At 51.0% G+C, this 12394-nt stretch overlaps 1 protein-coding gene across 2 annotated transcripts in view; it reads right to left on the reverse strand.

Annotated features, from left to right (window-relative positions):
- Positions 1-1156: 1156 nt before the first annotated feature.
- Positions 1157-12394, reverse strand: part of LOC118248316 (charged multivesicular body protein 3) — a 30240-nt gene continuing 19002 nt past the window's right edge. The window contains exons 1-6 of one of the 2 annotated variants that reach the window (XM_035547129.2): positions 10325-10461; positions 8648-8708; positions 5404-5583; positions 3982-4103; positions 2671-2785; positions 1157-1715 (exon numbers count right to left, since the gene is read on the reverse strand). In XM_035547129.2, coding sequence (XP_035403022.1) covers positions 1582-1715; positions 2671-2785; positions 3982-4103; positions 5404-5583; positions 8648-8708; positions 10325-10369 — 657 coding nt within the window. In that variant the 5' untranslated portion in view covers positions 10370-10461 and the 3' untranslated portion in view covers positions 1157-1581. Of the gene's footprint in view, positions 1716-2670; positions 2786-3981; positions 4104-5403; positions 5584-8647; positions 8709-10324; positions 10462-12394 lie in introns of those variants that run through there. The other variant, XM_035547131.2, reaches the window with a different exon arrangement.

Below are 12394 nucleotides of genomic sequence, written 5' to 3' on the forward strand. Positions count from 1 at the left end.
CTGAAGTCTTTCTCTGGGAGGAGAGAGACTTCTTGTGTTTTGGACTCTTCTGGCCCTAACAATGTGCCATTTAAAGAGCGGCTGACACCACACTGTGGTTGTGGGGGCGGTGACACAGCAGCACCTGACATGACTAAGCTGAAGTGAGCTCCCCTTTCACTTCAGTACTTCAGTCACTGTCCCACGCTGCCACATGAGTTATTACAGCCTGGCTACTGGCTGTAAAACTGCCCTGTTCAGTTATGGGACTTGCAGATGAGCAGAGCGGGTAACAGGTGCTGCTCTTCTGCTCGGGGGGACAGGGCAAGGCACAGCTGGTCTCAGTGGTCTTGTAGGTACCAGGTTTAATTCTATAAACCTTGAAGGACTGAAACATTAACTTGGATGGGATCAGTTCTGGTAAATGGCTGGCTGCAACAGGGGCTGAAGAGGTGGTAACTTAACACCAGCACAAGTGCGGGGGGGCTCTTTTACCTCTGTCACCTCACTGACCATCACCTCTGCACTGTTTAAGGTTGCCTGTTCCAGCTGTTGCTCTTCCTCAGCTCGGCTCCTTTTTCCTCCCATGTGCAAGGGGCTGGGTAACAGAAATGAGAGGGCTGCTCTCGCTGCCTTCCATCCAGGGAAGAGGCGGGGAAGAGCACTGATATTCCCCTCATAGTGTGCAGCCCCCAGTCTGTACCTTTCTCTGACTACCTAAGGACAGGTGGAGGTGGTAACCTGTCCCTACGCCTCCAGGGCTAAGGGAGAGGAAAGCCAGGGCTGAGGGAGAAGAATGCCAGCGGGGATTCTCTCCTCCTGTTACCAGCCTGGTGCCAAGGGCTGCCATCTGCCTCTTAGGAGTACCGCGTATTCACGTGTAGCTTGGAGTGAGAAATAAACACGCTTCTAGAAGCAGCCAAGGTCAGAAGGGTACACCTGGCATCCTGATGCTGTTCCACTAACCAGGACTCCCCCAGCGCACATACGATGATGCCTGAACAGCACTGGAAGAGAACACTTATTTAACAGCTGCTCTGACTGAAAGCTTTCCTTTAACTGAGCCGTGACATCCTAAATGCACTGGGTTTTGTAAAACCAAGAGGGAGCTGTTGAAGGTGGGCGTGTTTTGTGAAGGGAGTTGGAAGTCATGAAAACTAACGGTTGCTCCTGTGCATCAGTTTAAGAGCAGCTTTAATAAAAGTTGTAGTGAGTCAGAAAAACACGGATCTTACACCACTGAAGGGTTTTTGGTAGCAGACTATGCCAAAGTGCCTTTTAGGGAAAGATGACACTTGAAGCTAAGAATAGACTCCGAGACTTTATACCTAGGAATACATAACATTACAACACCCTTGCCACTTCACTGTAACCTTTCGCAGGTGATAGAGGCTGAACAGAAAACGATAAAATAACTTCTCCAGACTGCAGTCCCCAAGAAGTATATTACAGTAGTTTCTTGGAGAATATAGTCCCCAGGCAGAAAAAAAAATATACATACTACACAAAGTATTCTCACGTATTAAGTTTTTGCATTTGGAAGGCAGGATAGAACATCCCACCACGGAACAAAAGGCAAACTGCACACGTTTGTTCCCTTCCTTAGCTGCGGAGGGTAGCTAATCGTGACTGCATCGCTTCGATGTCCTCCTCCTCGTCAACAGCAGCCACCGCTCCCATGGGCTCGGGCTCCGGTAGAGCATCTGTGACTTTACTGGGTGCTTTACCCAAGGCCCCTGCAAACAACATGAAAAGACCCCTTAGCATGCATTAACTCTTCATTTAATAGCCAGCACCTTGTAGGGATGTATATTTGAAATAATTCAGCCAGACAGTTTGAGTTTATAGGCCCTGCTGCTGACGCTGTTGTTATTTGTCAGGCTCCTGAGGACACGGCTCTGATAAGAAGAGCTCCTGCTCTGCGTTTCTTCTTGTTCTCCTCACTGCCCCACTGCAACAGCCCGCAACACAGCAGGAAGGGAGCTTCTCCGAGCGAGGAACAGGAGGCAAGAAAGCAAAGCAGGACACGAGAAACAAGCGAGGGCAACATGCCAGCGGCAGCTCACAAGGTGAGGAGCTGGGGCATTTGGCAGTCGAGACGTTAGAGCTGAACGCTGCTCTGGCGCTTCCAGGCACCAGCCCATTTCACAAGAAATTCAGGTGAAGAGCGTTCTGAGCATTACCTAAGTCAAACAGCTAAAAGAGCAGCTCAGCACCTCGTGAGGTGTAAGCCAGGAGGCTTTGTTTGCTTATTTATTATTCAACAGCTCAAGTCGCTAACAGCATTTTACAGGCAGGAATCCCAGGGCAGCCTAGGAATTGAGGCAACGAGGCAAAGTTGATTTCCTGGCTTCATTAATAGTAGTGTATCTATCTGTCCTGGCACACACATTTTACCTGGATAAAAGGAGCCAATACAGACAGACGCAGATCTGTTAAAGCCTAAATGATAAACTGCGCAGACTTCAGCTGATGCTTTATTGTTTATGCTTCGCTGAACCTCGCTGGCTGCGCCGCCCGCGTTCCCTGAAACCAGTTTGTCAGGCACTCCTTCGCCTTTAGGGAAGGCAAAGGCACCTCTGGGAGGCCACACTTGTTAAGTCAGGACAGATAAAAGTTTAAATCGTAGCACCTTCTTAGTTAACAGAGCAGGAGCAAGACTCCTCACTCCGCAAACGCACGCAGACTCACCCGCTGTAATTTCAAAAAGGATTTTGTCAATCTCCATCTCTGCTTCCTCCTCCATTTCGTCCTCATCCTCCATGCTTTCAAAGGTGTCCTCTAGCATTTCCTCTATAATGCCAGCCTACCAGGAAACAAAAGGGCAGCACGTGATGTCCTTGGAAGCAGCGGAGAGGACAGGCCCCTCTGTCAGTGTCAGACTGTGCCTACCCAGGCATTTAACAACTGCCGCAGGCGTGCTGCTCGTGTGCTGCTCGAGCTTTCCTGAACAAGGCTGCTCTCTTGCACGAGGGCTGCCCAACACGCTTGCCTACAGTTTAAGCCTGCACCTGTACAAGTGGTGCACAAGAAAAGCAGTAGGAGAACCGAGGATTTCCTGTGTGTTCTCACATTCAGACCCCGCAGCTGTTTTTCACGGGTGTTGCATCTCTACCTATCTACAACTCTCGTTACGGCAAGTGTGCAGCCGCAGATGCAGCTGTATTTCACATGCTTCCGTCACAAAGCATACGTTTTACAGCCTGTTTTACAGCTTAGCTCTGACATAAGCTTCCCTTTTTTCCATCTGCATTTAAGAACACCCCCCTGCAGGGCCTGCAGCCTGCATACGGCCAGATTGTTCTGGTGCCTAGTCATAAAATCGTTAAGAAACAAGCTGGTTTAACCTAGCCAATCTTGAGCGGCATGTAAGAGGGGAAAAGAACAAAATTTTGACAGTCGAAAATAACCACAATAAACTAGTATACTTTAAAACCAGAGCACTTCCATCCGACGGAGACACCACGGTAGGTGCTCTAAAACCAGCATCAAAATAGCTATTTTGCCTCAGATGGGATAGATTTTCACTTTCCCACTCCACAACAGGCCGTGGTGGGTGTCCCATAACAAACGTTGTCCTCCTTGAGAGCAGGAAATTTGGTCTCCCTCAGAACAGCTCAGGGTTAAGGGCAGTCACTGGGGTGCAGTTGTGAAGCTTGCTTCAAGCCTTGGTTCCCCAAGCCCTTGGGACCAGGATCACCAACCACAACCCCTGTGTATGGGAGCCATTCCTCCTCCTCCCATCCTCTACTTCAGCAGCTTTCTTCTGCTTTAAGCTTTGCACCAAGCACGTTGCAGGTATCACCGAGTCACGGTTCTCCCCACAGACAGCAACTTACCGCAAAGTTCCCAGCTAGTAACGTGCTACTTCATTTCTGCTGCTTACAGCTACACCAGGCACCCTCCTTCGGACAACTGCCACCTAAGCAGGCGCACAGCGCTCCAGCGCGCTGCTCGGCCACCTCTCGTTCACCCAAGTCTCATTTACGTTACAGATCTTACCTTCATCATCTCTTTGGACAACTCTCTCATTGTTGCTTGGATTTCAGGGATTTTTACTAGGTTCTGCATAGCTTTCATGACTTCTGTGCTCTTCTGCAATGAGCCTGCTACTCTGAGGACAGCTGTGAAGGAGAGGCAGAAAAAACTTGAACAATCCGGGCACCACTGACAGCAGAGAAACTATATCCTCCCTGCGTAGACAGAAATTCGCATTTGGGCATTTTTTAAGGTATATGCTGCTGTTTTGTTCTTGTCTACCTTCCTGGAAAAGCTCAACTCCTGACACATCTGAAAAACCAAGCATCGAGCAAAGTGCTCCTGTACAATTAGCTGGAGTTGCCAGATCGCCAGCAGAGATTTCAGCCCAGGTGGACGCAGTTCATAGAAGAGAGATCCCCGAGGAGTTCCTGCTCGTACTCCTCAGCTGCCAGAGGACTTACGGAGGTGTCCACCAGCACTGCTGCACTCCAGCTCCCTGTCTGACTGCTGACCAAACCAGTGACCTTCCACCCAGGTAGTGGAAACTAACTGTGGCAGAAGTTCTAGTGAAATAGCTTCACAGCAAAGGATAAACTGGAAAACTAATCCTGAAGTAGATACACTAAAAATGTGTAGTTTAAGCTGGATTTAACAAAAAAGCCTTTCCAGAAGCTGTTCTCTTAACATAGCTTATAGGCTCTTCTCACACATGTTGATACACCATGATCAAAATGTAATGGTTAACGCTTCTTTGAGGTTCTTGAATTCTGAACTTGCAGCTTCCTAGCCCGGGATAACTTACCTGTTTGTGGTTAAAACGGTCACTCCTTATTAATGAAGCAAATGAAGTTACAGCATATGTTATTTTTCACATTAATCCTTCGTTTCTCTAGCATTAAGAACCTTACACTTACAACGCTACCAGACTGACAGAAATCTTGACTTCTGCAGTCATTGCTTGAGCTGAAAAGCAAGTTAATACAAACTCCAGACTCAATTCTGGATTCCTTCCCCGAATATGAGTTCATACATATATATTACGTGTATATGTGTATTCATCCTACTCGTGGATATCAGGCCTAATCAACTGGAGAGGAGTATCATCAGGACGAGGCTGTCAGTGGTGCTCAGGTTTGTGCAAAACCAGCGTGTGATTACGGGTAGAGCCACTGCTGTCAGTGTGTGGGGTGCCTGTCTGCTGGGAGCAGGCGCCCAGCCTGGCTGGCCGTGGGGACGCGGACCCGCAGCAGCCGTACGCCTGCAGGCCTGGTACGGGAGGCACTTCCCTGGATCCTGAAGCCCAGCAGTAGCAGCTGCCTGTAACAAGAGCGGGTGAGCTTCCAAATCCAAGCTCTCCCAGCTCATCCTGTATTTAACCGTGGTTCTGAAAATAGAAATTCTAGAGCGGGGAAAGTTCCCGTAGTTGGGCTCAGGAGTTCTTACCAAGCTGGTTCTTCATCCCCATGAGAACAGAGTTCATGTGAGCTTTGGATGCGTAGAGTTTGCTTACGGCCTTCCGAGAACGGATCAGTTCCTTTGCCAAGATCACACACACGTCTTTCTGACCCTTTTTGGCAGCATCCTTTATTGACCGTTTCACCTTTTCCTCTTCTCTCTGAATATCTGGAGCACGGAAAAACAGACACAGCAAACAGTTACAAGCTGCTGAGGATTTGGAAGAAAAAAACGGTCATTTGCTGGAGTGTATTTTCAGTGCAAAGAATCGTTTCTAGTTAATTTCAGATTCACGTTACTGAAAGACCTTGCTCTAGGCTGATTTACATATTAGCTGATTAATTCAGCTACATATTAATAGCAAAATTCTCTTTACTCAACATCAACCTCTAATTTCCTTTGTAATTAGAGTACTGTAAATGACTGCCCAGAAATATTACTGCATGAAACTGAGCTAAGATGAATTCTTAAGGAAAAAGGGTCCAGTAAGAACAAAGCCCTGTGAAATGAGTACCTTACGTACAAAGTCAGCTTACACTATTACACCAGCATGACACAAATATATACGCATATATACGTACACACACTTTAATTACTATACTGATTTGCTGCTTGCAAGATTACCTCTTCTATGTTCATCACCAGCTAGCTCCACTTCACCCAGAAGGAACAAAGTTACCACAAGGGGATAAAAAACTATCTCGGAAGAGGGACAGGAATTGTTATTAGTGAAAATACTCGCCTGTCAGACTCCACATTCGAAGCTTAACCAATATGCCTATTTTTGTGTGAATTTGAGGGATGTTAGAGGAAAAAAAAAATGGTTCTCACCATTTCTAAATCCCTGAAACGTATTTATCTGAAAAAAAATATGCTCTGAAAGTTTGTAGAAGGCTGATCTCACAGAGGCTAAAGGGTTTATGTTACCCTTAACAACAACGAAGCATGGCCACTTACGCAATGAATTTATAAAGGAACCACTAGATGCTTCATTACCACCACAAAACTCTTCACACTTGCAGACGAGCTTAATTATTCCCTCCATCAGGCACAGCTCATTAAGCCTGAAGTGGGTACCCAGCCAAGTCTGTACTCCTACTTAAAGAGTTACGGTCTGGAGTTTCCACTGCTCGGCCTTTAAACACCTGCATTAGGTGTGAACTGGCACACAAATTACAAGCTGCCTGGCTGCTGCCAGAGCCATGGATATTTAGCAGGGGAAACGTGCGAACAAATCTTTACGGATAGTTTTAAAGAGCCTGCTCAAACTCTCCTAGCATCCCGCTTCATTTGAAACCTTTCGATAACAGCACGCTGGAGCAGGAGTACTGAACTGAGCCTGTTTCAAGTGAGCACAAAGAGCTGGAATTGAAGTTAAATAGGCGTCCTTAAACAACAAAGGTTTCTCTAGCAGATCTGCGGTGACTGTCCACACATCTGCCTCGCGAGACAATGCTGGCTGTGTACAGAAGCAGCCAGGTACCTCAAAAACCTCAACGTAAGAGCTGCAGGAACAAGCGTGGGCTACTTCCTTCTCCAGACTCAGCAGTGAGTTACCGCCTGATGAAACACGGCTCTAAGTCAGTCTGCACAACATCGTCCTAAAGCAAAGGAAGAACTCGGGTAAGTAAGGGCTAGGCACACCTTCCTGCAAAGGGTTGAAGGAAACGACCGCAACAAAACGTCTTTGTTCGAGTCTTTTTGATTTATACCAGAAGCTACAGGTAGGCAAGAACCAAAAGATGACCTTTTACAAAAAACAGAAGCATCAAAACGCACTTTTTGGCATAGGTTTTGCCATGGGAGTTAAGGCGCCCTGCCTGTACTCAGGATGGGTCACCCTCCCAAGCTCGTTCAGCGGCTCTTTATCCTACGGGACCGGCAGAGATCTGTAGGACCGCGATCAGACAAATACACTCCTTGTTGCTTCCTCAATATTATCTGCAGAGACTTCACAACCTCACAGCCATTTGTATGTCAGGCACGGGAGCGAGCCAAGTCCCAGCTTCTCAGACCAGGTGAGACAAACAGCAAAAGTACCAGGAGTAACCCAGCAGCCCTGAGAAATGACCGTATTTGCTTTGCTAGGGTAAAAACGAGCACAAATATTTCGCTATGACATCCAAATCAGGGCAGCGCGGCCACGTACTTGAGCGAACGCTGACACTCGTGCAACTAACTGCTGAATATGAGATTTGTGGCACAAACATGCAGGAATGGTGAACTGAAGGTGAATGCCAGCTCCGCACCCCCAGGAGACAAGGCCAACACGGCGGTCGGTCCCTCAGCAGCTGGGTGGCAACAGCCCCGAGCTCAACACGGGGGCGCAAGGCAGCCCGAGAGCACTGGGGCGGTGCTGCCTCCCACCACGTGCAGCACAGCCTTCCCGAGGGAAACGAAGGCAGGTCCCAGCTCGGCATCCTTACTCAAAGAGCACAGCCACTGCCCGGGTGAAAGTCCTACAACAGGCATGAAGTTGAGAGAAAACCCAAGGTCCACGAAGCCATCGGCAGCGAACGCGTGGGTGCCTTGTTCCCACGAGGTACGTGGTCGCTAAAACATACTTCGCAGCAAGCTCAGCGCCGTGTCTCAGCTGGCCTGCGCCTGACACAGCCGCGCAGAGTGCCTCGGCGAGCGCGAAACAATTCACAAGCGCAACGGACGTCGCCACGCATCAGTGTTCCTGGAAGAGGCACAAGCCCTGTCCTCATCCTACGGACGAGGACAAAGCCGGACTGTGCCGCACGAGCACCTCCCTCCAACCAACCCGTACAAACCGCCAAGGGGGGGGAAACACGAACCCCGCCAGCTCGCACCAGAGCGTGGGGCTGAGGACGGAGAACGTCCTCCTCGAGGAGTCACTCGAAACAGGCAGCGTCCAGCCACGGCTGCTGACACAAAGCAGCCTTTACCAGCACTTCCCACAGGGCTTCGAGGTGAAACTCTGCATAATGAGTCAAATTCTTCTTACCAAATGGGACTTCGGTACATCACGTCTCACTGGAAGCAAACAACATTCGGGTTCTTTTGAAAATTTTACTTGGAGAACTCCACGGCAATGCCGTTTTCCTAACACGGATCAAGCCTGGCCCCAGGATCACGTTGTTCTTCCTTCCAGAGGCAGTGACGTACCCGGGGTTATTCGATTTCACAGCCCCCTCCCCTGCTTTAAGGCAAAAAACTTGAAGGAGGACAGGGAAAGGAAGAACAAAAAAGCGACAGGAGTACAAACCTCTGATCTGTCTGTCAATCACCCTCATTTCTTTCCTTATCTTCAGGGACCATTCGTTGACCTCAAAAAGGAAAAGTGTGAGAGTTACTTGGAATTCAGCTTAAAAAGAAACGTTATCCTTTTGTACTTTCTTGCCGCTTAACCATTCAATATCAAAAGAAAGCACTTAAAAACGTACAAGCTTTAAGTTATGAGTGACAATTAAATATTTCATTATTCAAATAAAAAAATAAATCAGATACCACCAGTTACTGCAGTCCTCCTAACATTTAGACAAGGGGTTAGGGAGGATGTGACCTGTGATTGCCTTGCTACCTCCATATCAGAGCCAGCAACCGATGCCACTGCAGAGGAAACTCGCCTCGGGGCTTTCATCACGAGGCAGAAACTGGCCCTGGATGAGAGCACTGAGGAACCAGGGGACAAGGCAGGACCGCCCCAAAGCTCAGACGGGTCACTCGGGGCCCCATCCGTTGAGTTTCGGCACTCTGCTCCAGCACCTAAACACTCCTGCGGTAAAAGGCTTTCCTCACGTCCAGTTCAAAATCCTCCTCTGGCGACCTGGGGCCGCAGCCCCTTGTCATTTCACCGGCTGCACCCCAAAATTGTCCGGCTCTCCCCTCACCATCACCCCACCAGAGGCAGCAGAAGGCGTTAGATGCTTTCCTCTTTGCCTTCTCTTCTCCAAGCTCACGCAAGCCCCGTTCCCGCAGAGAGGCTGCCCAGCCAGCCCTAGGCAGCACCCCCAGCTCCTCCCTACGGCTGTCCTCGCAGGTGCGGAGCTGGGCGCTCCCGCGTCCCCTGGTCTTCCTGATGCTCGTCACCAGGTTTGTGTCTAAGAGGAGGAGACGCCGCTGTGTCCCCTCCTCGAACACCAGACACGTCAGTTCAGCAGAGTGAAGAAGGGCAGCGGGGATGTGGTACAAGCCACGGCGGCACAGAGGTCTGGGGGCAGAAGCGCTGTCGGCCAGCTGAGGAAGGCTCACCACCCCGAGCACCACGGAACATCCCCAGTTGGACGGGACCCGTAAGGCTCACCGAGTCCAACTCCTGGCACCGCGCAGGTCTGCCCAAAAGTTCAGACCGTGTGACTAAGCGCACAGTCCAGTCGCTTCTTAAATTCCGACAGGCTCGGTGCAGTGACTGCTTCCCCGGGGAGCCTGCTCCGGTGTGCGGCCGCCCCCCTGGTGAAGAACGAAGCCTCGCTGCCTCCCGTGCTGATAAACGCAGGTTCCGCATCGCAGCAGGGGGGCAGAGGAGTGATAAGCTGAACTAATCCGCTCTGACTGGGCTGGAGGGGAACCGCTGTTGTAGCTCACTCGAGCCGGACAACGATCACAGACCATCACAGATCTGTTAACGCTGGAGGAGGCACCTGGTCCGACCACCCCCCTACCGCCAATGGCACCACCGACCCATGTCCCCAGGCACCAGGCCCAACCTCTCCTCGAACACCCCCGGGGCGGCGACGCCACCTCCCTGGGCAGCCCGTCCCAACGCCTGACGGCTCCTTCTGACAGAAATGTCTCCTCACTGCCAACCCGAGCCTCCCCTGGCACAACCTGAGGCCGTTCCCTCCGGTCCTGTCACAGGCACCTGTGAGCAGAGGCCGCCCCCAGCTCCCCGTCAGGCCGAGCCGTGAGGCCTCCCCCCCCGCCCCCTCCCCCCGCCCCTCACCATCTCCTTGGGCGGCTTCTCCGGGGTCTTCCCGAACAGCCCCATGGCAGCGCCCGCCGCTTCCGCCCTCACCTCCCGGGGCGCGGGCGGGCCCGCTGCGCATGCGCCAAAGCCCCTCCCCGCCCGGCTGCGCGTGCGCCAAAGGCGCCGCCCCAGCGCCGCTACGGGGACTGAGAGGGCACGGCGCGCGCGGCCACGCCCCTCCGGTTGGCCAAGCCCCCCCCTGCGCCTTCAGGCCACGCCCCCCACCCCCGCCCTCCTCGCCCAGGGAATGGGAGGGGCAGGGGGCGGCGGTGGGCAGCGCCAGCCAAAAAAAGAATGAAATTAAAAATAATAATAATAATAATAATAATCAAATAGATTAACATTGAAATAAATAAAGCGAAGGGGAAAAAAAAAAGAAAGCGAAGGGGGGGAAAAAAGAAAGCGAAGGGGGGGAAAAAAGAAAGCGAAGGGGGGGAAAAAAGAAAGCGAAGGGGGAAAAAAGAAAGCGAAAGGGAAAAAAAAGACAAAGCGAAGGGGGAAAAAAAGAGAAAGCGAAGGGGGAAAAAAAGAGAAAGCGAAGGGGGAAAAAAGAGAAAGCGAAGGGGGAAAAAAAGAGAAAGCGAAGGGGGAAAAAAGAGAAAGCGAAGGGGGAAAAAAGAGAAAGCGAAGGGGGAAAAAAGAGAAAGCAAAGGGGGAAAAAAGAGAAAGCGAAGGGGGAAAAAGTGAAGGAAAAAAAGAAAGCGAAGGGAAATAATAAAATGAAGAAAAATAATAATAAAATGAAGAAAAAAATAAAACAAGTTTAAGAAAAAGTTTTAAAAAAAGTTTTTAAAAGAGTTAAAATAAGTTAAAATAAAATAAAATATCAGATGGCAGCAGAAGCCCCCCCACCCGTCACAGTGGGGCCGGACAGCAGCCTCCCGGCGTCCCCTCACGCCCTCCCTGCAGCCCCAGGCCAGGGCCCGCCGTGCGGGACGCAGGGCAGAAGGCGAGGCAGGACCAAGTGCCCTTAGCTGAAGCCAGCCCCAACAGCTCGCCCTCACAGCCCCCCTGCTGGTGAAGCCCCCACTTCGCTAACAGCCCCAGTAACGCCCAGCCCACCCCTGTCGTTCCTCCCCCGCCGCCCCAAGCTTTGCCCACCATTTCGGACCGGGCCCCAAGCAGGCAGCGCACCACGCCACGGCTCAGACAGAACCCCCAACACAACCCAAATCCGTCCCCTGCTAACCGAGGGACGGCCCCACACCTCCATAACCCCTCACTAAGGCACAGCCCTTGGTGGGTTTGTCATCCGCCATTTTGTGTTCAGTCAGCCACCAGCTTTCGGGCCTGAGGTGCCAGAGGGCACGGCCCCGTACCCCACACCGTAACTCAAGGCACCCAAACACTGGCACACCACAGCAAAACAAGCCAGCAGTGACACCCTGACCTCCCTTTTCTCTCCTCCCCAGCCTTAAAACTGTCAAGAGGTTTGGGTAAGGACTGCCTGAGATCCTGTGCTCCATAAAAACCCCCACTCAGACGCCGCCGCTGGCACAAACATCTGGTAAAAGAAACACACCCCTGCTGCTGGGACCACCAACACACTGTGCCAGCTGCTGCGGGTTTCGAAGCAGATGTATTCAGCAGGAACTGGATCACAACAATTTATGTAAGGCAGGCTGGCCGACACGAGGGGACGAAGCCTTCCGTCACTACCATCTACTGGTCATAATTATCCCCGCATATGGATGCGCCCTCCGTGGCTTTTCTGCTAATTAAACGGCAGTTTGTGTCATTTATCAGAAGAAATGGATCAGTAGAGCAACGGAGGGCATGAAAACAGTCTTCAGCTGAACCAGGCGTGCACGGCAGTTTGCAAATAAAGCCGGCCCCGCGCACCCACGTGGAGCTGTCAGATTTCCAGCAGCAGAGGCACGCAGTGCCCGAGGACACGGCCTTGCTTGAACTCACCCCTCCTGGTGTTTCAAAATGCTGAGGTACCGGGGAAAACTAGTGCTAAAGTGAACCCTCACTTGTGTACTTTGGTATGTCAGCTACAGCATTAATTATTTTCCCTGAAGTCTTCCTCTTTTGAGGTGGGCA

The sequence above is a fragment of the Cygnus atratus genome, chromosome 4 (assembly GCF_013377495.2).
Source record: "Cygnus atratus isolate AKBS03 ecotype Queensland, Australia chromosome 4, CAtr_DNAZoo_HiC_assembly, whole genome shotgun sequence".
NCBI classification, from domain to species: Eukaryota; Metazoa; Chordata; class Aves; order Anseriformes; family Anatidae; genus Cygnus; species Cygnus atratus.